Source organism: Raphanus sativus, unplaced genomic scaffold (assembly GCF_000801105.2).
Source record: "Raphanus sativus cultivar WK10039 unplaced genomic scaffold, ASM80110v3 Scaffold0990, whole genome shotgun sequence".
Classification (NCBI taxonomy): Eukaryota; Viridiplantae; Streptophyta; class Magnoliopsida; order Brassicales; family Brassicaceae; genus Raphanus; species Raphanus sativus.
The window spans coordinates 1-27,180 of NW_026616304.1; the positions used below are offsets into that span (position 1 = coordinate 1).

At 28.3% G+C, this 27,180-nt stretch overlaps 3 protein-coding genes across 6 annotated transcripts; all 3 read left to right on the forward strand.

Annotated features, from left to right (window-relative positions):
* Positions 1–8,722: 8,722 nt before the first annotated feature.
* LOC108844324 (DAR GTPase 3, chloroplastic) lies at positions 8,723–11,217 on the forward strand. 2 transcript variants are annotated; one of them, XM_056998132.1, is made up of 8 exons: positions 8,723–8,954; positions 9,019–9,165; positions 9,241–9,357; positions 9,573–9,716; positions 9,813–9,899; positions 10,383–10,498; positions 10,586–10,818; positions 10,920–11,217. In XM_056998132.1, exons 1-8 carry the CDS (start codon positions 8,796–8,798, stop codon positions 10,925–10,927), a joined length of 1,011 nt encoding a protein of 336 aa, XP_056854112.1. In that variant the 5' UTR covers positions 8,723–8,795; the 3' UTR covers positions 10,928–11,217. The 2 variants fall into 2 exon arrangements, with proteins under 2 accessions (XP_056854112.1, XP_056854111.1); XM_056998131.1 differs by having other exon boundaries at positions 8,727–8,954; positions 10,586–10,825.
* Positions 11,218–20,836: 9,619 nt separating this feature from the next.
* Positions 20,837–22,474, forward strand: LOC108845840 (uncharacterized). Its single transcript, XM_018619034.2, has 5 exons — positions 20,837–21,020; positions 21,084–21,362; positions 21,428–21,646; positions 21,727–21,891; positions 21,968–22,474. The coding sequence occupies exons 1-5, from the start codon at positions 20,979–20,981 to the stop codon at positions 22,265–22,267; spliced, it is 1,005 nt and encodes a 334-aa protein (XP_018474536.1). The 5' UTR covers positions 20,837–20,978; the 3' UTR covers positions 22,268–22,474.
* A 3,277-nt stretch (positions 22,475–25,751) lies between these two features.
* LOC108846153 (uncharacterized) lies at positions 25,752–27,129 on the forward strand. 3 transcript variants are annotated; one of them, XM_018619377.2, is made up of 5 exons: positions 25,752–26,051; positions 26,163–26,258; positions 26,435–26,588; positions 26,683–26,776; positions 26,874–26,909. In XM_018619377.2, exons 1-5 carry the CDS (start codon positions 25,959–25,961, stop codon positions 26,887–26,889), a joined length of 453 nt encoding a protein of 150 aa, XP_018474879.1. In that variant the 5' UTR covers positions 25,752–25,958; the 3' UTR covers positions 26,890–26,909. The 3 variants fall into 3 exon arrangements, with proteins under 3 accessions (XP_018474879.1, XP_018474878.1, XP_018474877.1); XM_018619376.2 differs by having other exon boundaries at positions 25,755–26,051; positions 26,462–26,591; positions 26,687–26,776; positions 26,874–27,129; XM_018619375.2 differs by having other exon boundaries at positions 25,759–26,051; positions 26,435–26,591; positions 26,687–26,776; positions 26,874–27,129.
* The last annotated feature ends 51 nt before the right edge of the window (positions 27,130–27,180 follow it).

Sequence of the window (27,180 nt, forward strand, 5' to 3'; positions counted from 1 at the left end):
GATACCAAATATAATATTGTGGTGTAAAATCCTCTATTTAGTAAGTGCTTCCATACAGTTTCACTACGAGCAAATTTTGAATTCTTGCATTTCCGACAAGGGCAAGAACATCTTACCTGCTTTTCTGCGTGATCGGTGTACAGCCCGCCTGGTGCATGAATGTCTCTAGCCCGCTTAGAAATGCATCCGTCACTCTACCGAATCATCTTTATGCGAATACATCCAACTTCGTAACTCGTAAATATTGAAGCCATCAGCCATTTGTTTTTTCTTTTCTGGTTTTTTCTTTGATTTCGTTTGTGTGTTATTTGAATTGAGAAATGATCATATATATAGACGATTTTCGTAAGTGGTAGGTGAAGGTATAACATGGATTTTTACAACAACGAAAAGCTTTACTATGCTTTTACATCATTTTTACATGTTATTTACAACGAATTTACAACGAAGTTAGTTTTTTGAAACCCGTTATATTGCACGTTTTCACCAAAAGTAACGGTACATGATTCGTCGTAAATGGCTTGTATATTTACATGAGTTTACGACGAATTGGGCTTTCCACGTAAAGCACACGTAAATTTACAATGATTTTACAACGAGGTTAGTTACTTTAAACCCACACTAATGCACGTTTTCACCAAAGTAAACGGTTACATGATTCGTCGTAAATGGCTTGTATATTTACAATGAGTTTACGAGGAATTAGGTTTTCCACGTAAAAGCCTGTAAAATTACATTGTGTTTACGACGAAATGTTTCGTTGTAACTTTACAACGAATTTACGACGAATATTTACTTACTCGTAACGTCGTCGTAAACACCATGTAAATTTACGAGGAAATAATTCCTCGTAAAGCGTCGTTGTTATAGACGCGTTTTCTTGTAGTGATTATTTATTGTTATATTAATTATGATATATAAATTATTGCCATATTTTAAAAACTTACCTTAAATATAAATTAATATTAAATGTAATATATCATGAATTATCTTAAGTTATTACCATATTTTTAAAAAAATTATTTTAAATATAAATCAACACTAAATGTAAATATCCATGTCATAATTTATTTCAAGTCATGTCATCAAATGTTGGTGTGCCAGTGTCATTTTTTCTTTTAAAATTAAATATAGTGATGACACATGTCAAAATCACTTATCAAATATAGATTATGGGATCATTTGATCTTAAACTATGTGTAGTTTTAATATAAATATTTTGAATAATATGAGCAAAGTAAACTAAAGTTGTAAGGTTAAGTATACATATATTCAGTTTTTTTTTGGACATCAAAACACAGACTCATCTAGACTCTATATACCAAACTGGAAGTTCTGCATCCATGTGGAAGACGAAAGAGTTTTGCTGTCTAGCACTGCGTGCAAGACTATCCGCTCTTGTATTCTCCGTCTTTGGTACATGAATGATCTCCGAGCTTGTAAAACTTTCTCTCAATATCTTGATATCTTCCAAATAACTTGTGAAAGCCGGCCATTCCCTCGGTTTTGAAACCATCTTCACCAATTGAGAACAATCCATTGCAAAAGTGACTTGATATTGACGTAGATTCCTCATACATTCCATTGCCCAAATTAAAGCTTCCACCTCCGAATGAAGAGGAGATAAACTTGCCCGTGTATTCCTTACTCCCATTAATCCCTGAAATCCTTGTAGTGTACTGAACCAACCTTGTCCTGAAAAGCTTTCTTTATCTTTTCAAGAACCATCCGTGAAACACCATCGCCCCGGAATTGTTGGTAAACTTCTTCCTTCCACCTGCTGGGATATCCTTTGAGAGCTCAACTCCTGTGCCTCAGCCCATAGTATTGATTCAATTTCTGCTTTTTTGAGTGTGTCCTTCGGCTCTACATCTAGATTACTAAATACCTTACTATTCCTAACTTTCCATATGTACCATAATATCCATGCAAACTGGTGATCATCCATAGCCGGTGTAACCCACCAGAACAGGTGATCCATGTTTGTAAAAAGAGAATCGGCGGGGAAAAGTTGTGGATTTGATGGTATCTTTGAAAGCGCCCAAACTTGACGTGCTGGGGACAGTCAAAGAAAACATGGTTTATTGATTCCTCTGGATCTCCACATCTGTCACAATAAATATCTCCCTTCAGTCCCCTGGCCTTTAAATTTTTCTTTACCTCAATGCACCCTGACAAAAGCTGCCATAGAAAATGTTTTATCTTTGGAGGGCACTTCACTTTCCAACAAGATGCTTTTAAAACATCTACCGTAGGTCCAAAAGTCTCTTGTGGTTTGTCCTTATCCGGGTATACCCTTTCCACCTGATATCCTGACTTAACTGTGTATTTTCCGTTTTTTGTGAAATGCCATCCGTCTTTATCCACTGTGTGAGTTCTACCCAAAGGTATACTCTTAATAATTCTCGCATCATGTGGATCAATAAAGTCCCGAATTACCGACGAGTTCCATGTACCCGAATCCGAGTTGATGAGAGTGGAACATTATTCGTTCAGAGTTCGAATTACCAGACCTAAGAGTGGAACATATATTCAGTTATTTTCGGATATCTATTCGAGTTTGAATATTATTCGTTCGGATTCGGATATCCAATTTCTCCAAACTTAATACCCCAGATATTTCACTACTTCAGTTTGGCTTTTTCAGATCGGATTCGGATGTGGTTTTGGATATCTGGTAAAAATGCCATGCCACCATGACACATTTTTAATTTTCAGTTTTATCTGACTAACCCATGCTTTTTAAATGCTAGTTGGCAAATTTTGTATAGTTACAATCACTATTTTAATACAGTTTTATGTATTTTACGTTTGTATGTATGTAATTTATGTTTATATTTGTGTATATTATTTATTTTAGCTGTTTTTTTTCTTATGTGGGCTCACTTATATAGAAATTGAAATAACATAATCCCGTAATTTTAACTCGTCCCACATTAGTTGAGTTAAACCTTTTAATTTATCTGGCACTGATCAAAATTTGTTTTGGAATTTAGGAAGTAATAGGTTTTGTTTAACCCACTGGTATTTTATAAACTAGATATGGATCCGTGCGTTGCACGGGATTTATTTGATGTTTTAATTTCACGAATACATAAAAAAATTGGAAATATTTTTCTCACGTTAGTTCTTGGATTTCCAGTATAGATTGGTGACATTTTAATAATAATAATAATATTTTTTTCTTACATAAATTTTGATTGATATTCTATTTCAATAATAATGATGTTTTAATTAGTACATTGATATTTTTATTTTTTAATAAATACTTCATTTTTATTATTTTTCAAAATAATATTAGCTATAGTTAATTAAAACATATAGAACTGTAAATTCTCTATATTGTTTATATTGTGTAAGAAAAATTAAAAACAACACAATTAAAAATATTAATATTACATAACACAAGTAAATATGTTTTATCTATAGGCAGCTAAATATCGAATATATTTCTAGATAAAACATTAAATTTATTTACTTTAACATTCATGGTGTGATTTTAACATATTTTTCTATATACAATATTTTGTAAAACACTATTGTCGCTATGTTTTAAAAGTTTGAAGTTCTCCAGTTGTAGTGACTCTTGATAGTGCGACGTATAATTGTAAGACTAGACTTGACAAATAGACCAACCTTTTAAGCTTTGACCTTAACTCTTGTTGATAGTTATTTCGTAGAACATTTTTATAGGAAATTGAAGTCTTTTCATTTTGAAAGGTCATCTTGTATATGTTGGTATGAGATTTATCTAGGAATAAAAATCCGTTTTTCCACATAACTTCTGGTTAGGATTTCGGCTTCAATATTCATGTTGTATAGGCGAGTTATTAGTAACATTATTCTATTGGAAATTTTTTTTTATTTAAATTCCTTAATAGCATGACCTACAACAATCCATTACAAAATCGTTCTCTTTAATTTAAATTTCATAGTAGCATGATTTACAACAACATAACCAATTTTAATATGTTGATAAGAATAAACACACATAATCGTAATCACACATAAGCATGATAGTCACATTAACTTAGTCACAATAGCAAACATCTAGACAAAATATCCGCAAATTTTGATTTTATCAGTTTCGATTTGAACCGAAATTCCAAATATCTGTAATTCTACGAAGCAAAAAAATACTTTTATTCAATATCTGTAAGAAACGAAGTAAATCACAAAAATACTAATATTATTAAGAATGGATATCTGATTTGATATGTTATATGAATACACAAACATGTATGTAAAGACATATATATAATTTATATAAATATTATATTGTATATAAGTTTTATAGTATTTTTAGAATAAATTTATTAAGTTGTTTGTTAGAATTTTAAAAAGTAATAAATTTTTATTTTTGTAACAAAATATTATTATCATTTTATCTTATTTTTGGAATTTATGATTTATTTACTAATATTAATTTTTTTTTATAGATCTAATCGGATATCCGGTTGAAAATCTAAAATTATCCGAATATCCGGAACACCAAATATCGATGTGGCTACAGATCGAATTAGATCAAATAATTGATTATTCTGAAAAATGGATCGGATCATAGTATGTCCAAAACTTAGATATCCTATTTATGTCTACTCCTACATCTATATGTCAAAACGCGTAAGTATAATTGTAACAATAACTAATGTGTAACAGCATGACAATTATATTCTTTTTAAAAAAAATCAACATTAGTTTAATGTGAAGATCAAGATATCTAGACAACATACAAAGATAACATGCGAGATGTGAAAGAACATACAGGAAATATATGAGAGAAAATTATAGAGTTAAATCACATATATAGATATGTATAGTTTTTCTTGGTTTATGATTTTTAAATAGGAAAATTAATTAAATACTTAAAATAATTATTCTACAAATCTTTCTTATTAGGATATAAAAAATTACTATTAAAATTCTCTTACAATTTTCTTTTCTTATGTTTAAAATTTTAGAGAAGGACAATTACTATCAAATTGTTTTACAATATATTTCTTTAGAAATTTAGAAAAACGAAAATAGTATTAATAATTATTTGACAATTTTTTTTGTTTAATTTTTTTTGTAAATAAAAAAGTACAGAAAATACTAATAAATAATTCTAAAATTACGTTTTTAATTATCTTGCTATATATTTTATTAATCATGAGATATTTTAACAAATGTCAAAATTTTAAAAGGAAAATTAATATCAAATAATCTTTACAATTATCTTTTTGGATTTTGGAAAAGGAAAATTAGTACTAAATAAGTTATTTTACAAACTTCTCTTCTTTAAGATTTGTAAAAAGGAAACTTTCTAAAAATTACTATTAAATAATTTTTAAAATTAAATTTTATTATTAAATAATTTTTAAAATTAAATTTTACTATTAAATATTTATAACTTTTTTCAAATTTTGTTTATAAATAAAAAGTGCAGAAAATACCAATAAATAATTCTAAATTACTTTTTTTAAAACAAATTGTTTTTATTATCTTGCTATATATTTTATTAATCATGAGATATTTTAACAAATGTCACAATTTTAAAAGGAAAATTATATCAAATAATCTTTTACAATTATCTTTTTTGGATTTTGGAAAAGGAAAATTAGTATTAAATAAGTTATTTTACAAACTTCTCTTCTTTAAGATTTGTAAAAAGGAAAAAGAGTTTCTAAAAATTACTATTAAATAATTTTTAAAATTAAATTTTACTATTAAATATTTACGAATTGTTTTTTTGCAAATTATTCTTTTAATTTTATTTGTATATATATTTTTAATCATGAGATATTCTAACACAACCTCAAAATATTAAAGGAAAACTACTATCAAATAATATTTCAAAAAGAATATTATTAGTAATTTTTAAACTTTCTTCTTTACTATTAAATAAATTTCAAATTTCAAAATTCGTTTTTTGTTTTTATTTTTTAGTATATATATTTTTTAATCATGAGATATTATAAAACATGTCACATTATTAAAAAGGAAATTACTATTAAATAATATTTTAAAATTATATGTTGTTTAAGATTTTAAAAATGGAAATCTACTATATAATTAATTTCACCAAAAATCGATTTTATTATCTTATATATTTATTTTAAATTATGAAATAGTTTAACACATATCACAATTTTAAATATATAACTATCATGTGTCACAATCATGTTAATTAACAATTTTGAAGAACCAAATTTCCTATTAAGTAACTTTAGAATATTATTAAGTATTTTTAAAAATTTCCTTTTTACTATTAAATCAATTTCAAAATTAATTTATTTCAAAATTTGTTTATTGTTATCTTGGTATATATATTTTATATCATTATAAATTTTAACCTCTTTAAGAATATTAAAAGAAAAATTACTATCAGATAATTATTTACAACTATGTTTTGTTTAGGATTTTAAAAAGGAAAATTACTATCAAATAATTACTTACAATTACTTTTTAACAAAATTTGTTTATGTTATTATTTTATATATATTTTAATTATAATATATTATAATATAGATTAACACATGTCTCAATCTTAAAATTTTTAATGACACGTGTCGCGATAATGTTAATTAGTAATTTTGAAGAACCAAACTTTATATAATAAGATATTTTAATTAATTGATAAAATAAGCTGCAAAAAAAATTGTATTAAAACATCAATGTAACTTGATCCATCATATAATCAATTTATCTAATTATTAGCAATATATACATCCTCTACAGAAAATCCACTAAGAAAATTCTTTATTATGTTGAATTGATTTTTATTTAGAGAGTACACATCTTTCGACAAGATTTAAGTTTATGATCTTTTAAACTCATATATACATCTAAGAGGTTTAGTGATTAAGCTAACTCTTTATCCGTTGTTTATCATAATATCTTAGAATTTTTTTTTCTTATACTGTATTAATTTAAAACTTTGAAGTTGCTCCTATGTTTTTAATTTAAATATTTTAATAATTTTACATTTAGAATTTTTGTTAGCGATTACTTTATATATAAACGGAGAGATCTGGAAAAAAGCTGCCAAATTTAGATACCAACATATTATTTTTGAAGGAGATTCTCAGAGTTTGGTGCATGCTATTCTATGGCCTGACCACAGATGTTTCAGTTACCAAACTTCTAAGTGGTATACGATTTTGGAATACTAAATTTCAGAATTTTTCCCAGTCGTCGTAGTTTAAATAATTTGACATATTAATTAACAAAAAGGGACCTCCGAATGAAATCTTCTATAAGGACTGTTTATCCGTCAAGATGACTCATATATACTATTAAAGCAGGATTTTATTGAGTTTTTTACTAAAAATACTCTTTTATTTTTAACATTGCATATTTCATTAAGGGCAATCAAGTAATATTAATAACATATCTATATTGGGTCTTTTTTTTTTATCCAGCCCACTCCCCACATCAAATCTTTTTTGGGCCATTTGGACCGATCAAAAAATCATATCCAATTCTTATTTTTTCCTCCAAGTTCAAATAATTTATTTTCAACCATTCTTAATATTTTGTGTAGTGTAAAAAAATTAATCACTTAATTATTATGTTTTTCTCTTTTTAATATAACTTAAGCATTCATAAAAAAATTTGAATTTTTTCATTGAAAAGTAAAAATCTTTATTAAGAGTATATAATTTTTTATTTAAAAAATTAACAACATAATAAAATTAAGTTATACCAACTTAGTTCATTAAAAATAAACTTTAATTTTCTAAACATAAATACTCATTAGACCTGAACGTTCGGGTACCCATTCGGGTACGGATCGGTTTTTTCGGGTATCAGGTTTTTCGGGTTTTGAAATTAAACTCCATTCTGATATTATAAAATTTCGGGTCGGGTTCGAGTTGGGTCTTTCCGGGTGGGTTCGGTTCTCATGCATAAGAACCTGAAAATAACCAAATAACCAAAGTATCTAAAACGGGTTTGGTTATTTGTACGCAAAGTAACCAAAGTATCCAATTCGGTTCAAATTTTTGTATCCAAATTACTCAAAAGTAACCAAAAATATCCAATCTATACAGTTTTTTGGATAAACTTTTATCCAAACCATCATATTTTATCCAAAAATACTCAAAAGTATTGAAAATAACTACTATATTTAACTTATAATATTAATTTAAAATATTAAAATAATTATAAATATAATTATAACATAGATTTTTAGATATATATTCACATTTCAGATATCTCGGGTACTCATTCGGTTCTCGGTTCAGGTCGGGTTCGGGATCGGTTCTTCGGATATAGCAATTTAGAACTCATTCGAATATTTACCTCGGGTCTGATCGGGTTTGGAACCCTGATTTTTAGGTCGGTTTCAGGTTGGTTCTTCGGATCCGGATATTGTGCTCAGGCTATACTCATTTAAAATGAAACACTATAAAGAAAAATAAAAGGCTTAAGTCTTTTATAAAAAACAAATATATGAAAATATGACATTTACTAAATATTTGTTAATTTAAAAAAATAAAGGAAAATAAATCCGCGCTGTAATTAAAAAAATAAAAGAAAATAAATCCACGCTTTGAAAGCGCAGATCAAAATCTAGTTACTTGTTTATATTCGGATATAAACTTTCAAGTTAATAAATTCTAAATCGTCAAAAAAAAAAATGGAAATCTAACTAATCAACAACCCTTGTAATATATGAGCCTAACTCAACATACCAAAAAGCCTAAATCAGACAAAGCCCATAATCTCGAAGGAAGCCCATGAGATGTCGGCCAGGCCAGCATAGCTTAAGGGGATAAGAGGTTTTAGTTTTGTCTTTTTGTTAATCCGTAATGTATTTTCAGTCACTCATGTTTGCCCAGTTAGCTCCATCGCCGTCTCCTTCTCCGGCGAACCTAAGCCACTTCGTACACCGTCGTACCTTCCGACACTCCACACTCGCCGTCTCCGCTTCTCCTCCCACTGCAAACTCCTCTCGTCCACCAATTCAGGCAAAACATCTTCACCTAATTGTACTTTCATTTTGTCATCTAAATTTCGCAGCTTTTTTTGCAGATTATTGGAGGAAAGGATTCAACTTTAGATGCTACAAGGAAGAATGATTCAACGGGTTTCACGTTAGAGCCAAACGAAGAGGAAATTGATTGGATGAATCTTGAATCTGATATTCGTCTATGGACTAGAGCGTTACGTCCTGTTCAGGTAATCAAATCAATCTTTGGATTCTTCTTTTTCTTGTAAAGTTATGAACTTTGTTGGGTTGTGGTTTTACTACAGTGGTATCCAGGACACATAATGAAAACTGAAAAGGAACTTAGGGAACAGCTTAAGCTGATGGATGTTGTGATTGAAGTCAGAGATGCTAGGATTCCCTTATCCACAACTCATCCAAAGGTTAGTGGCTGTTGCTTTCCAAAATGGTCTTTACCCTTTCGTTAGACGAGAGAGAGCGACACTTATGGATGAGTTTTTTTTTTTAACTCTTTTAGATCCATTGTACTGTAGAAGAAAGTTAAGTCTGTGTGTTGGATTAAGTCAAATAATTGTGCCTGCTTTGTCGTTTAAGATACTTCTTTTGGAACTATGCATGTGGTGTGTTTTGTTTGTAGATGGATGCGTGGCTTGGGAATAGGAAAAGAATATTGGTGTTGAACAGAGAAGATATGATCTCTAATGATGATCGAAATGATTGGGCTAGATACTTTGCAAAGCAAGGAATAAAAGTCATTTTCACTAATGGCAAACTTGGGACGGTATGGTTTTTCTATTAGTAGTTTAATATTTTACTTTGTTTTTTTTTTTGTTCTTGGAACTGTTGGTTTAATAGTGTCTCTGAATAATGGTTGCAGGGAGCTATGAAGCTAGGTAGGTTAGCAAAAAGTTTAGCTGGTGATGTAAATGGAAAGCGGCGAGAGAAGGGTCTTCTCCCTAGATCAGTGAGTAAATGTATCTCTGTTGCTGTAGATATGTAGTTTTAGTCTTAAGCCTAGACGATAAATCAGTCATAATCAAACAACTTTTTAAAAATCTGAGATAAAGTGCTCAAGTTGGTTTAAATCGTTCTAACCCGGTTTTAAATCGGTCTAAATTGATCCAAATCAGTTAAATTAAGATCTAAGTGGTGTATGACTAATTTAATTATATCATAGTCATCATCAATTTGTCTTATAAATAAATAATCCTTTTCTCTCCATTTTTGTTTGCTTTTGGGATTTCTAACTTTTAAATATTTCATCAAAGTAATTTTTTAATTAACACACAAAAGCTTAAAATATGTAATATAAATGTAAGATATATAATAAATAAACAAATTATTTGTTAATGCATAGGCTAAGTATATATCCTAAATTTGCCTAGATGTTTTGTACCGTCTAGCAATTTCTTGAACATTGGTTTTAAGTATACTTCCTATTATGCAGGTTAGAGCTGGGATCATTGGGTACCCAAATGTTGGAAAGTCATCTTTGATCAATCGTCTATTGAAGCGCAAAATCTGCGCAGCAGCACCAAGACCAGGTGTAACTAGAGAAATGAAGTAATAAACGCTTTTGTCTTTTAACATATTTAAGATCCTTGTCTTAATCTTTGTCACTGGTCATTTCTCAAATCATACTGTAAACAGATGGGTGAAGCTCGGGGATGGTCTTGATCTGTTAGATTCACCAGGAATGCTTCCTATGCGTATTGATGATCAAGCAGCTGCTATAAAGCTTGCGATTTGCGATGACATTGGAGAGAAAGCTTATGACTTCACAGATGTTGCTGGAATCCTTGTGCAGATGCTAGCACGGATTCCAGAAGTAGGCTCGAGGGCGCTTTACAACCGGTACAAGATTCAGCTTGACGGAGGCTGCGGTAAAAAGTAATGAAATTTTGTTCACAAAAAGATTCTCATTTTCTTTTGGGCAACCTAATGTTCATTATGGCTTCTTCTTGATTCTTTGTCTCTTTTGTAGATTTGTGAAGACGCTTGGTCTAGACTTGTTTGGTGGAGATAGTCATCAAGCTGCATTTAGAATACTTTCGGATTTTCGCAAAGGCAAATTTGGTTATATCTCGTTGGAGAGACCTCCACTGTGATCAGGACTCTGTGTATAGAGTTTAATCCTTAAACTTTATGAAGTATAAATGCCTAAATATGATGCATGTGTGCATTTTAGATTTGCTTAAATGCTGAATATGAATGGTATATAACACTTGTTCCAAAGTCTACTATGTATGCATTGTTTAATGTAAAATTAGGAAGTTGCATAATACTTGTTTGAATTTCAACACAATTGCATTAAGATGTTTATGATATGGTAGTCCAATGAATAGAAAAATCTTCTTTCAAACCAAATGTAAGGGTTCCATTCATGGTTGTTAGATATTCATGTAGCTAGAATATATTTTCTGAGTTATTTATTAGATATTAACATACAATAAAAATGAAATTTAATTATTGATTTTAGAGGTACATGATATTTACATTGGCAAAGTCTTATTCCACAAAATTACATAAAATATTAATGTTAATCTTTGAGATTCAAACTTTGGTGAAAAATTTCTCTTGTTTTTGAAATAGTTAAAATCTATCTAATCTATTAAAACTGAAGTACAAATAGTACTTAACCATGAATTTTACACAAAAATTACATATTCATGCCACTGAATTAATTAATATCATAACAAATCAAATCGTAAGTTAATATTTTCACTTTTAAATTGAGAGACGTATCTCCTACAGATACGCTAATAATTGTACTTATCAATTCCTAATAATTGTACTTATCAATTCCTTCCTTATCCAACTATTTCTACTCTTAACGAAGGTGAGGTTAAAAAACTAATTTAAAAGGAAATAAGATTATGCACCTACCAAGTCAGAAATAATTATAACTATTCGGTTCGAGCTAAAATTTTGTTGCTCTGAACATATGTATTTTAATATGCTAGATTTTTGCGACTTCATTGTAATCCTATTATTCTAATATATATCTATATTATTAAAACAGAAACATTCTGTTGGACCTAACATTTATTTTGTAAGTTTTTAAATTAAATACATCTTTATACTTTATAAGAAACATACATTAAATCACTAATGTTCATTTCTTTATACTACTATCCATGTTTCCAAACAATATACTTATTTCTTATACTACTATCAATGTTTCCAAACAATATACTTATTTCTTTATAGTACTATCAATGTTTCCAAACAATATATTTTTATACTACTATCAATGTTCCAAATAATACAATAATTACTCTTAGTTATTTTATATCTATCATTTTCTCTTTAAAATTTTGTAGAAACGTCATAATTTCATAAATTGCAAAATAGTGAACTTTAAAATTTCGATTATAAGATTACAAATTATGAAACTATTACAATTTAAATCTAATTAGATTACATATCGGTCATCCATCAGTTGAATCGGTTAGTCTCGGGTTTTAGTGATTTTTAATATGAATATTTTAAAAACATAAATTGAATTGTCAGATCTCCGGATTAACCGGTATAATCACAATCGGGTTGAATTTAAAAATACTGATTTAAATGCAAAAATATTTTAAATACACACTCTTTAAAAATTACCAAAATATTTGTTAAATTATTAGTGAAATTTTTCATCGTAAAATATCCCGCGCTTCAAAAGCGCGGGTCAAAATCTAGTCTATCTTATTAAAACAGAAACATTTGTTGGACCTAACTTTTATTTTGTAAGTTTTTAAATTAAATATACCTTTATACTTTATAGTTAAACATACATTAAGTCACTAATGTTCCTTTCTTTATACTACTATCCATGTTTCCAAACAATATACTTATTTCTTTATAATACTATCAATGTTTCAAAACAATATATTTTTTATACTACTATCAATGTTTCCAAATAATACAATAATTAATCTTAGTTATTTTATATCTATCATTTTCTCTTTAAAATTTTGTAGAAACGTCATAATTTCATAAATTGCAAAATAGTGAACTTTAAAATTTCGATTATAAGATTACAAATTATGAAACTATTACAATTTAAATCCAATTAGATTACATATCGGTCATCCATCAGTTCAATCGGTTAGTCTCAGGTTTTAGTGATTTTTTAATATAAATATTTTAAAAACATAAATTGAATTGTCAGATCTCCGGATTAACCGGTATAATCACAATCGGGTTGAATTTAAAAATACTGATTTAAATGCAAAAATATTTTAAATATACACTCTTTAAAAATAACCAAAATATTTGTTAAATTATTAGTGAAATTTTTCATCGTAAAATATCCCGCGCTTCAAAAGCGCGGGTCAAAATCTAGTCTATCTTATTAAAACAGAAACATTCTATCTTCTTCTAGGTGGATTTTAAAGTTGGACATCACATTATTATTTTTAGTCTAACCTTTCATTTAAATATTTCTTTAGAGAGTTTAATATCAAGCACCTATCATTTAACTCCACCATAATTAATATTATCCTATCATTTAACTCCACCGTAATTATTATTTAACATCACCTCTTTTATCTATTTTTTCATTTAACATTAACTCCATCGAACTTTCATATGAACGTAAATCATTTTTCTATAATTTAACTCCACCGTAAATTATTTACAAAATATCTAAATCATTTGACTATCATTTAACTCCACCGTATATATTATATAATAGTACAAATATAACAACTCCTCTCTTTTATTATAGTCAAATGAATACAACAAATGTCTCCAATATAAATATTACACGAGTCTGAGTTCTTAAAAATAAATAGAAATAAAAATAAATGTTACACATGTTACTAAAAATATAAACGAGTCCAAAACATGTCATTGCCCAGTTTTAACTATCTTGATCCAATTGTATCTCCCAAACCAATGGATTGAATTAACCAAATAATTTAACAATATGTTTCAACCACATCAGTACTTTTTTTGAAACTCAATACTAAATATATCATAATATTTTTTCTTGATGCTCAAATAATGAATATACACTAAATAGAAACATCAATTTATTCTTTAAAAGTAATCAAATATGGGAAAACCCCTTCACCAAATTAAAAATATATTCTTATTTCAATAACAGAAACATCAATTCAAACTTTAAAAAATCGATTATGAGTTTACCATACCTAAAATCTCGGTGGCAATCAAATATTCACAATCAAATTTATAGATTTGAAATATCGTAAATATGGAAAACCCCTTTCTCCAAGATTAATCTACTATACCAAAAATCTCGGTGTCATGGGATTTTGTATTTATGTATATTTAACTTAATAGGTAACTTGACGTATTTATGAGATTTCAATAAAAGAAACATCAATTTTAACTTTTTAAGAAATCGATTATGAATCTACTAGCCTAAAAATAAATTAAAGAAAAGGAAAACAAGATGTAGCTATTTTTTTCTCTCTTTCCTGGATAGTTGTTGTTACTAATGGACTTATTAATTCTATATGGACATGGACATTTATAATGAATTTTTTTTTTCTTGGGCATAATAGTTATTTTGTCAATAAATATAAAACAAAAAAGATTGTATATTTTTATTGCACTTAACTTTCTAAAAAAAACACATTGTCATTTTCAATTTATTCAATTTTTTGCATACACATTCAAAATACTATTCTTCTAATAAAAAAATTTGAATCTATAATTGTTTTTGGATTAATACAGTTTCATTTAAATTATTTTACTAAATATAAAACATTTATGTACCCGAACGGTTAATCTTTCTTGCTATTTTTTTTATTTTCCCATTAAATTTTCTGTTTATCTATCTTATAATAATTAATAACTATTTTATTAAAATTATAAAGAAGACTTCAGTTTTGTTCGTCTAAATCGTATTGGTTAATATTAGATTAGTGTCCCCATCTTATGTCTATATCTATAATACACTATTATGTTAGTCCAAATCGTATTGGTTACTATTAGATTAGTGGTTCACAATACATCTGTAGTACACTGTTATTTTAATCCAAATCGTATTGGTTAATATTATATTAATGTTTGCACCATACAATTATATTTATAATACACCAATGAAAAACTATTAATACAAAAAACAGTTCTCATTGTTTTTAAACAATTTGGACAAACTCGAAATTATATAAAACTACATTATGTGAAATAGAAAAACTCTAAATTGTATTGACTACTATAGAATATATGTTATATGTTAAAACAAAAATAAAATCCGCGCAGTCGCGCGGGTCATGATCTAGTATTTTATAAAACAGCAACATTGACTATTGATATATGTTTGGTCCAACTATTTTAATATAATTATTTAAAAAATATTAATCTTTTAAAAAATATTATACAAAGAAAAGAAAAATATGACTAAAAACACAAATATAAAAATTAATTTTTTTAAAATGTAAAACAAAAATATACCTGCCCTTTTAAAACGGATAAAAATTTAATCTATATTACTAAAACTGAAGTTCGAATTAGTTTTGTTTGGTAATATGGATAACAGTTTTTAAAAGATGTGTGTTTGGAAACATGTATAGCAGTTAAAAAAAATTATTTGGAAACATTAATAGCAGTTTAAAAAATAGGTTTGTTTGAAAACATGAATAGCAGTATAAATGATATAATATTTTTGGAAAATATATAGTAGTATATTAAGAAAAGAATGAATTTATATTAATAAGAAAAATTGGAAATCTATTATATTATGAAAAACTATCTATTTGTGCCAACTTTAAAATATACGAAAAATAAGCTAATCTAATTATCTAAAAATATCATTTGTCTAAAATAATCATAAAACAAAATGTAAATTTTATATACATATTTCAAATCAAAATAATAATTTAAAGTTGATTTATATCAAAAATTGATTTAAAATATACATATATTCAAACTTTCATTTTTACTAAATATTTTCCAATAACAATTTTTAAAAAAATGTTTTCAATATTTTGATTATTGAAAACATAATATATGTGATTATTTATATGATAGTACATATAAAATACTATTAATTATATGTTTGATGTGTTTTTAAAGGAAAAAAAAGATTGTGAATTAGGGATGAGCGTTCAGTTACCCACTCAAGTTTGGTTTAGGTCTAATGAGTTTCGAGTTTCTGAGGTAAAAGATTTCAGTCTCATTCGGATATTTTTAAATTTTGTTTCGGATTTGATTCGGATCTTTGCGAGTTTGTTTAGATCCGGATAACTCATTTAAATTCATTATTATAATTTAAATTTCTCAAAATATATAAACAAAATAATATATTACATATATATTTGAATAACATATATCAGAATACCTGAACTTAACATATAAATTTGTTTGATTTAAATATTTGGATAGAGAATCAATAATTATGTTAAGTATTTTTGGTGATTTAAATATAATTTAACTATTTTAGATATTTTTATTTGACTATTTATATATATATTCAATTATTTAAACCAACTTATAAGTACTTCGGGATGTTTTTATATATATTAAGTCTAAAAAATAATATATATAAGTATATAAATCTATTTCGAATACATTCGGGTATCTCAAATGTTTTGGTTCGGATCGGAGTCGGTTTCAGTTATCTAAATACCAAATTTTGATATTTAATCAACTTCTATTCGGGTTTTATACTTCTTTTTAGATCGGGATTGGTTCAATTTTTTAAATTCAATTTTTTTCCAACTCTAATATTGGCATAGAAAACAACATATTTTAAAAATATACACCCGCACGGGTGTGCGGGTCAAAATCTAGTTATATTATTAAAACTGAAATACACAACAATAAGATTGTTTGGAAATATGATTAGTAAACTTAAAAGTGTTTGGACATAAGGATGCCAAACTCGAAATCATTATTTTCAATTAATTATCGGTTAACTTATCCCGTTTGTGCTCTAACCAACTTGTAGAAGTAACTGAAATATTAAATACGAACTCATAACTCGCTTGATTCCTAAAAATATCATAAAAATCTAAAGTGTTTGAATTAACTAGCTATAATCTCGGCTGCAATCTATACAAAATATTTTTACTTTAATTTTCTGAGCTCAACTTCCTTCCTACGTCTTCTTCTCCAAGCAGTATATCTCCAAGCCTCTATAAATAATTACCTAAATCATTGCACACAAATATAACAAAAAAGATATTACAATCTAAAATATTTTTAAAAGATATGATATTCCATAAATGTTTCACCTGCGAGAATATCAACATAATATCATAACACACAATAGTTTTGAATAACCTAGATTATTCACCTCTCTATATATACCGATAGTTAAGAGGAATTTAACAACCATTTACAACTCTCAAAACAAACATGACTACCCCAAGAAAGATGGTTTTCATCAACGATCTCAAGCTTTACAAAGACGAATGACGAGTTCCTGTCAAAGCTCTTCATTTGTGGAAACCGAAAACCAATCATGGAGGGGAGACTCTTAATTTCATACTTGTAGACGAGTCCGTAAGAGCTTAATTATTATAGATTATTATATGTTTGACATAAAAGCTTGAGTTTTTTTTAATTTATGATATGTTTTGATGTAAAATATGTGGAACTAAATTTACTTTTTTTACAGGGTCGAAAAGTACATGCATTTTACAAGCGAACTATGATGTATCGTGTTCAACGAGATTTACCTATTAGAGAATGGAGAATAGAGAATGGAGAATGGTTGAGAATTTTAAGATAAGCGCTGCTGGAGGTCAATACAGACCAACAAATTTTCAATACAAAATTACCATCATTGGAGACACAACCATAACCCGTACTAACTATTGTAATGATAATCACTTCCTTTCCCTAGCTAGATACGAGGAAATTGGTACTGAAAATCTGAAATCATTTTTTCTAATTGGTATGTACAGAAAACAATTCTTACTTTACTGTATTTTCTTGATCTACTTTTCATATTAAAGTGACTTTGTTATGTTATTGTAACAGATATTCTTGGACAAGTGGTCGATCTTGGACAAGTCATATCGGCTCAAGTTTAGATATTCTTGGACAACTGATCCATGATTTTGATGTTATCTATAATTTTTTCTGTGAATCCCATATTGCATAATCGGGAGATGACACTATTATCTGCTTGATCCGCTTTGCCAAAATCAACGAATTGAGAGGTAATAATATTTTGATTTAACTTTGGTTTACTTTGGATTTGAAATCTAAAGTTAATAATATATGTGTAATCTGAATAATAAAATTAGATTTCAAATCCAAAGTAAACCAAAGTTAAAACATTATTAATAAATTATCGATAATAAAACTGAAAAAACTAACTTCTTTACTAAAAGTTACACAAAACATATTTTAAAAATATAACTAAAGACTAAAATTAAAAGTAAAAGTTATCTATTGGTTCAACCAGTGGTTCAGGTATCCGGGTTCCAAGTTTTAGTAATTTTTCGACTTTTAATTTATTAGTTTTTTTACAAAATTAAAACCGGATTTATCTTGGATCACTGGGTTTACTGGTTCAATCTCGGATCTGGGTCCGATTTGAAAACACTGATTATTAGACTTTAATTTTTGGGTTGATTCCGGGTCGGGTTTTTTTAGTACGAATATTATTGACTAATAAAAATATATAATATGTTGAAAACTTTAGGAATAAAGTTTTAAAATAATTTTTGAAATGCATATGGCATAATTGTATAGTTATGCACTTGACATATTTAATATAGTTACCAAAAATATATTATATTAAATTAATGTAGTTACAAATATAATTACAAATAACATAAATATAAAAATTAAATTTCTCAAAAAAAATTAAACAAAAATATATCCGCCTTTTCAAAGTACATGACATCATCTATCTTATTAAAAGAAAAAAATTTAAACAAAAATATATCTGCCCTTTCAAAAATATATCCGCCCTTTCAAACAAAAATATCATCACAAAAATTCATGACATCATCTATCTTATTAAAACTCAAGTATAAAATTAGAGTGTTTGGACACTTGAATAGGAGGATTAAAAAAATTTGGAGTGTTTGGAAACTTGAATAGAATTCTTAATGAAATTTGTTTGGATACTTTAATAGTAGTATCTATTAATTGTGTTTCCATATTTTACTTAGTTTAACAATTTAATTAATTATATTATCTTAATAATAATTTACATCATTAATTATATTAACGTAATATTAGTGCATAGTTTTATTTATTAGTTAATCAATATTAACTTTGTGCCAATTATAAAATCAAAAATGTTAAATAATTAGTTTTACATATGATTAAACGTTTGTTTTAGTTTATTTTACTAAAATACTTTTTATTTTAGTTTCAATCAGTGGAAGATTACGTACCCAAAACATAGTTCAAAGATATGTTTTTGTGAGTAAAATAATAACTTAAGTCAAAATAATTAAAATTTGCTACATTTATTCCCACTTAATTTTTTACTCCGTATAATTATTTTACTTGATGAAAAAACTCTTTATATTTCACTTAATTTAGCCAAACACATAGAAAAAGTTTTTTTATAATTTATAAAATCAGTTAGACATGAACATTATATGTCCATTTAGGTACATATTGTTCCTTTCAGGTTTTTTTTTTTTGAAACCAAGTCTCCCTTGAATATTATAAATTTATGTGTGGATTTTGAGTTTGGTCATTCTCGAACTGGATGAATTCGGTTCTGATGTATAAGAACCTAAAAATATCTAAATAACCAATGTATCTAAAAGGAGTTCAGATATTTGTAATAAAATAGCCATATAACCTGATTAGGTCTAGGTCTTTTGAATATCATTAGTTATATTATGATACATCGAAAATATATAACACTAATTATGAAAAATAAATATCGATGTATGAAAAAACTCTTTCGATTTCACTTATTTAGTCAAACACATAGAAAAAGTTTTTCTTATTAATTTATAAAATCAGTTAGACATAAACATTATCTGTCCATTTAGGTTCATGTTGTTCCTTTTAGGTATCATTTTTCTTTTTGAAACCAAGTCCCGCTTGAATATTATAAACTTATGTGTGGATTTTGAATTGAGTCATTCTGAATCTGGATGAATTCGGTTCTGATGTATAAGAACCTAAAAAAAATCTAAATAACCAATGTATCTAAAATGGGTTCGAATATTTGTAACAAAAATAGCCATATAACATGATTCGGTCCATGTTTTTTGAATATTGTTAGTTATGTTATGATACATCTAGAATATATAACACTAATTATAAAAATAAATAATAAATATCGATGTATAAAAATATATTTCAGGGGCCAATTTAACAAAATATTAGTTGGTTCAGTTGAAATATATATATTTAAAATATTTATATGAACTGAAAAAAAATCAATATAAAATACTGTACATTTGGATTCAAAATAATTTCTTTTAATAACAAACTAGACAAATACGTTGATTTATATATAAATTTAAATTACAATGTAAATATTTAATTAATATAAAATTTCACATTGTTTAAACAAAATATCAACGTAAAAATATTGTACAGTTGCGTTCTAAAGTCATTTATTTTAACAACAAACCAAATAAATATGTTGATTGGAGAGAAATAAAACAAAGCCAGAGAAACACATAGTTTACCAGAGACACCCTATGTGTCGAATTTATTACAAAAAAAGTTTTACTCAGATAAATACATTCAATAATTACAAGCAAATAATATATTTCATAAAAATGAAAAGTAATACCTGCGCTTTCGAAGCGCGGTTAAAATCTAGTAAATTATTAATATTATAGTTATTATATATTTAAAAATAAAAATTAAATATAATGTTTTAGACCAAGTAAACTGAAGATAGTAGAGAAACAGCCGTTGGACTAAAAAGTAGGACCTACCAATCCACCACTTCTTTTAGATCTACTCTTGTCTCATTGACCATTTATCGATTTAAATAAATAAATAAATAAAAACAAGCAGAGATAGAAATCAGAACGTTGGGGCCAACTCTCGAGATCCGATTTAAAACCCTCTTCTTTGACGATCTCTCCCCCCATCTTCAATTAACTAGCCGTTACTTTCCTCTCTCTTTACCTCAATCACAATGTCTGCTTGTGTAGAAGAAACACCTAATCACACTAAAAAGGTATGCTCTTATCCTCTCCTCCGATTGTACGATTCAAAATGGTAATAATCTCTGTTTTAACAGGAAAGTGGAAGCAGCTTGATCATGGTTTCTGAATCTTCTCCATCCTCTGACAAGCGTCTCTGGAGCAGTCTTCGTAACAGGATAGATGTTCTCCTCGAAGAGAAGAGCAACACCAACAAACCCATCTCCTCCAGCTCCCCATTGATAGCTCCAAAGACTGTTGGAGAATCAGAGAGAGCAAAGAGGTTGAAGAACGATTCGATGCTTTTGCTTAGAGGGTTCGACTCTGTTTCTCATACTCTGTCTCAGCTTTCGAGTAATCTCGACAACGCTCTTCAGGTAAAACTGAAAATTTTACTAATTTGATTGTTCATTCTCAAATGATTGTGTTTCTGTAAACTCAGGGAGTTAGAGAGTTAGCTAAGCCACCTACATTATCTGAGATACTCCACTCCAATCTCAAAGCTGATCAGATACAACACCAAGAAGAAGAAGGAGAAGAAGAAGAGAGTAAAGGGAAGAAGAGGAAACACGAGTCTGATGCTGAGCTAAAAGAAGATTCATCAGATGAGTCTGATGAGAAGAGACCAAAAGAGAGAAAGATCATGAAAAGGGCTAAGAATGTAAAGTCTCAGTCTTTAAAAGTCTCTGTTTTTTTTTTACTTCTTTGAATAAAAAAGATTCAACAGTTTGTTTCTTGCAGATTGCGATATCAATGGCAGCGAAGGCAAACTCGCTTGCAAGAGAGCTTAAAACCATAAAATCCGACCTGAGTTTCATCCAAGAACGTTGCGGGTTGCTTGAAGAAGAGAACAAAAGACTAAGAGATGGGTTTGTCAAAAGTGTTAGACCTGAAGAAGATGATCTGGTAACTGTACAACCTCCAAAGACTGCTCTGTTTTTTTTTTTTGCTTCTCTTATGATCTTGGTTTTGAATTTTATAGGTGAGGCTGCAATTAGAGGTGTTGCTTGCGGAGAAAGCGAGATTAGCAAACGAGAACGCGAATCTGGTTAGAGAGAATCAGTGTCTGCACCAGATGGTGGAGTACCATCAGATCACATCTGAAGATCTCTCTGCCTCTTATGAACAAGTGGTTCAAGGTTTATGCTTAGACTTCTCATCACCTTTTGGTGAAATCGATTATGAACAACACGAAGAAGAGGAAACAAGAGCTCTTGATGTTTCAAAATCACTCATCGAAAGCTTTGAGAAAGCAGAAGATGAAGAAGAACAACAACATTGATATAGAGACATTCTTGCGCAGTTTCTTTGTTTCCAAGATAAAAAGTTGTAATATCGTTCCACTGTTTGTTGTAATAATTGGGGTTTGGTATTTGATTAAGCTTTTGAGCAGTTTCTTGATCTCTAAGATACTATTTCCGTTGTTTGTTGTAATAATAGGGTTGAGTATTTGATTAAACCATAAGATATGAAGTTTGTATTATATTTCCTCGGTTTGTTGTTTTACTTTTAGATGATGTACTAATATTTGCAATGCTCTAACAAGAGTTTTAAGGGGCTGTTTAGAAGTTATAAGGTGCATGCATCTCTCATAAGTCTGCACGGGAAGATGGGCCGTTAGATTAAGTCATCTTTCAAGAAAATGAATGATGCAGAATACATCAGTATGATTTCCATTTTTCCATTGTAACTGGTGAATAGCTTTAGGAATTAATTCATAAAGATTTTATTTCAAAAATGCATTTCAGTTGCACCTAGTGGTGGAGCAATGAACAAACAGGGTGGTCAATTGACCCACATCAATTTTAAAGTTTAACTTGATGTAAGTATGCAATTGTAACAAATATAGATTAATTAGTTCATTTTTTACAGTTTGACACCCTTGATAATTATGAAACCTCCACTGCTTTTTTATATATCTAGTTTTGATCAACCTATATTTGGATCCTTCCTCCGCTACTGGTTGCACCTTTCTATTTTTTAAGTTAAAAACTAGTGAAATGTTGAAAAATTAGTACAACGACCCCTGGTAACATTTGCTCATAGCTAACTTAAGAATTATGTTTTTAAAGACTCCATGTAAAATTTTGGTAGTGTTCTTCATTAGTTGCTCTTGCAATATACATAATTTTTTAAACAATTTTGATAATGCCCCCATGATATTCATCTCTACATCTGCCCCTGGTCGTGACTGAAATCTCGACCACCATTTCTTAACTTGGATGGAAGGTTGCAGTTTGAGGGTAGGTTGCAGTTTGAGGAAATCCATGAAGCCTTTTGTTCATATTTAGAGGAGTGATGATCCGTTTTTTTTTTTTTTTGGTGCTAAAAGTGATGATCCGTTTTCTCAGACGAAATACTTTTCTTTGAAGAATGTTATGCTTGCTAAGACAACTAGAGCTCGAGGAGGATGATCTGTCCAAAGGTGCAAAGGAATGATATTCCTGGAAAAAAATCAATGTGAGTCATTACTTCCTTTTTTGGTTGTTGGTATCAATTTTTAAAAAATTATATTTGGTTCTTATCTCTATAGTTAGTTCTCTATAGAATGATGATGTCAAATGATATGTGAGAGGTTGACTAACTGAAAAACCTACTTCGACTCTTCTTGTTGGGTAGTTATGACTTGTGAAAGCTTATGTAAGCTTCAAAGACTTGTGTCCAAAGTGGGTTTGTTCACTTTCAACAGTTAGTCAACTATTTTAACCATTATCCAACATATTTTGATTTGCATATCTTGATTAAAAAAAAATAGGTGTCCAGAGTTTCACCTGTTATTATTAAAATTAACTCCTCACTAAATTATTTAGAGACTCATATTCGGTTATAATAACAATTATAGTGTTGCTTAAATATTTTTATTTGAATCTGACTGTGATAAAATATTTTCTTTAGAAGTGTGATTTTTTAAACCTAAATATGAAAATTCTTCATGATTCTATTAGTCACCAAATATTATAGGAGATTTTAACCTTTTAAGGTGTTAGGTTCCGTTCAGAAAAGTGTTAGGTAAACTATATTTGGGTTTTCATAAAACATTGGATGTGTTTGAATCTTGTTCTTCCTTTTATTTTAGTTTGAAGTACATGGTTAATTGTAAAACTATAATTAGCAGGTTTGAGCACCCACTTTGTAATAAGTAATAACTAATCACTAAAGTTTCCTGCTCGATTAGGTCTTGCTACTGAAGTTTGATGTTGAGCCCACTTGGCGTATGAATAAGATCAACTAATATAACGTCCTAATTTTTTTGAAGAACTTGCGATGGTTGGTGAAGGTTGTTAGGAAGAAGTGGCGCCGTTGTCATTTGATTTTAGTGTTTATTTTCTCTCTCCTTTTATATATGAATCGTATACTGTAAAGGTTAGTAGACGACTATTAATAGAGACTTACATTTTCTCTTGTTCATTTGTTGTATCGTAACTAGCTTTTAAAAATACAATTTTAGAACAAAAAGTTGAATTTATATTTCCTCAAGGTGTATGTTTCTCAATTTGTTTTATAAACTTTGGATAGGATGACATATTCAATAAGTGGCCATAATAACCAAAACAAAAATAAAAGAATGAGATTAACAAAAAAAAATCACGCGAAACAAAAATTCGAATTCTAAAAGAATAGAAAAGTTATAGTTTAATGTGATAGAAAACAGTTTTACTACTTCCTAATTGGTTTAGGTAGGATTATTTTTTTCCATTGAAACAACTTGATTAAATAATTAAAGAGAGGCGTTTACCCAATACAACTCAACCCACTCCCGGACATGATCACCTTAATCTTTCTTAGAAACTATATAATTTTATTTTGTCAACATAAATATTAATTTTATATCTAAACAGAACAATATAATAAATCTCTCAGATGTTTTGAAGTAAAAGAACTAAATTTACAATATTATTTAAATCGATATTGATGTTTTCATGTAATTTATTTTCAAAATGTTGGCGTTACAACATAATTATCATGCGATTAATTTGAATAGTGTGAGTTAGAGGTAAAACTAAAACTTTCTATAGCATAAGAACTAAAAGTTATAGTCCATACTTTTCAATTAAACGTTACCACACAATTACCACGCGGTTTATATGAACTTAAAACTTTCTATAGTAAAATTATAGTCTAATACTTTTCATTAATGTTGACGTTACCACATGGTTCACAGTTCATATGAATAATGTGAATCGCAGGTAAATTACTGAAATTTATATAAAACAAATTTGTAGTCAAATATTTTTTCATTAATTTTGGCGTTACTACACGATTATCACGCTATTCATTTGTACAGTATGAGTCGTAAGTAAATTTAAAACTTTCTATGATAGAATTTATAGTAAAAAAAGTATAGTCTAATAGTGTCATTACTTACCACATAATTAACATATGTTCATATGAAAAAATATGATTCGTATAGTAAAAATTGGAAAAAATTATGATAAAATTTTTATAGAATTTTTTTATCTATTTGTTTTCATTAATGTTGGTGTTACCACGTGATTACCACGCAGTTTATGTGAATAATTGATCAAAAAGGATATTATGTGATGTAAAATGGTAGTTGTTTAACTTTTTGTTTATATTGAAAATTTGAAATAAAATGGTATGTAAACTGTAGCTTTATCCTTCTAATAACTAAAAATAAAAATTCAAAAATGAAATCATTGATGTTATTTTACTGTTTTCAACAGAAAAAGATTTCTCTTTAACTAAAAAGTTAAAAAAATAAAATGAGAGCATTAAAGACCTTATAGTATTATCCAAAAATAATAATACCAAGTTTGTCGTCATCGTCTCTCCCTCTACTTTCCAAACTCATCCTGAGTAATATTTATAGTTAAGATTCAGGTTAGAAGTTGGGCAAAATCAAACCTCTTTTCCTCTTTCTTTTTCTTTGTAGACCAAGAAAACTTCCCGTTGATCCTCTCTTGATTTCTTCTTCTTACAAGATTAATTCTCAGTCATTTAGCTTTAAAAAAATGGGTGACATCATCGGTCGCAATGATAGGGAGATATTATTACCCTCTCATGTTCTCCAAGATCCCTTGTTTGATCATTCTAACAAACATCAGGTTTATATAATCTCTTATCTAAGTTTTACTAATTGATTATTATCATGTTAGTTTGATCTCGTTTTGTATCAAAATCGTTCTTACCTTATTATTTTCTTTTCTCTCATCCAGTTGCATAACTCCTTCATCAACCACAACCATGGCAGCGGTGGATTCCGTCGACCCGGTGCACCACCTTCAGATTCCTTCAGAGAAACTTTTCCTTGGGTAATTTATTTAAATGACCCTTTCTCAATATTTTTTGTATAAGTAATTTTAAAATATTTTCTCGATATTGTTAGAAATTAATATCTTTTCAGGCATTACTATTTACTTCAATTTATTTACTTTTTGTAATTCAAAACAAAATTATCTTACCTTTTCTGGATTTTTTTGTTATGAAGAACTATAATACGTTACAAACTCAGCAGAACAATTGGCAAATGAGTAAAAGAGAGGACCAAATGCAAGCATTTTTCTTGGTTCCTCCGGGCCGTAAAGCTTCTGGCACCGGAGTATTTCTTCCGGCCAGTGCTTGTCATCTGCCAACAAAAAAAACAGGTTAATATAAAATGAATTCTGTACTAATTAGACTCATGAATGTATTTGTTTAATGTTATTAAACTTTTTAGTTATGACAAAAAAATTGCCCACAGCTTCTACAACGGTGCTTCTCCCGGTGCGTGTTGTTCAAGCTCTCAATCGCAGCGTTCACAACAAGCGTATTCATATTTCTCCCCGTTCAGGTTTTTTTTTTGTTCATCATTCTCTTTTTTCTAATGCATCACGTTAAGAAAAAAAAATCAAAATTTAAATATATACTTTATTTTGTTTTAAATGTAGAAATGGCAGAAAATGATTCGAAGAAGAAGAGCGAGATGGTGGAAACACCAGTGAACACTGAAGGCGAAACTCTGATTGATTCGCCAGAGAAACTTCTCCCGGAGGAATGGATTTATTGATGGCCAAGTTACCTATTAATGTGAATGAATAGAATCAAATAAAAATAAAATGAAAGATTGTAATGTGGATTCTTGTGTCGTGTATGCTTGCCATTGGGTTAGTGTAATATACCTAAATAAGATCAACCCGTTTGTGACTTGTGCATATTCATTTTGTTAAAAGGTCGAATCAAGAATGAATTAGACTT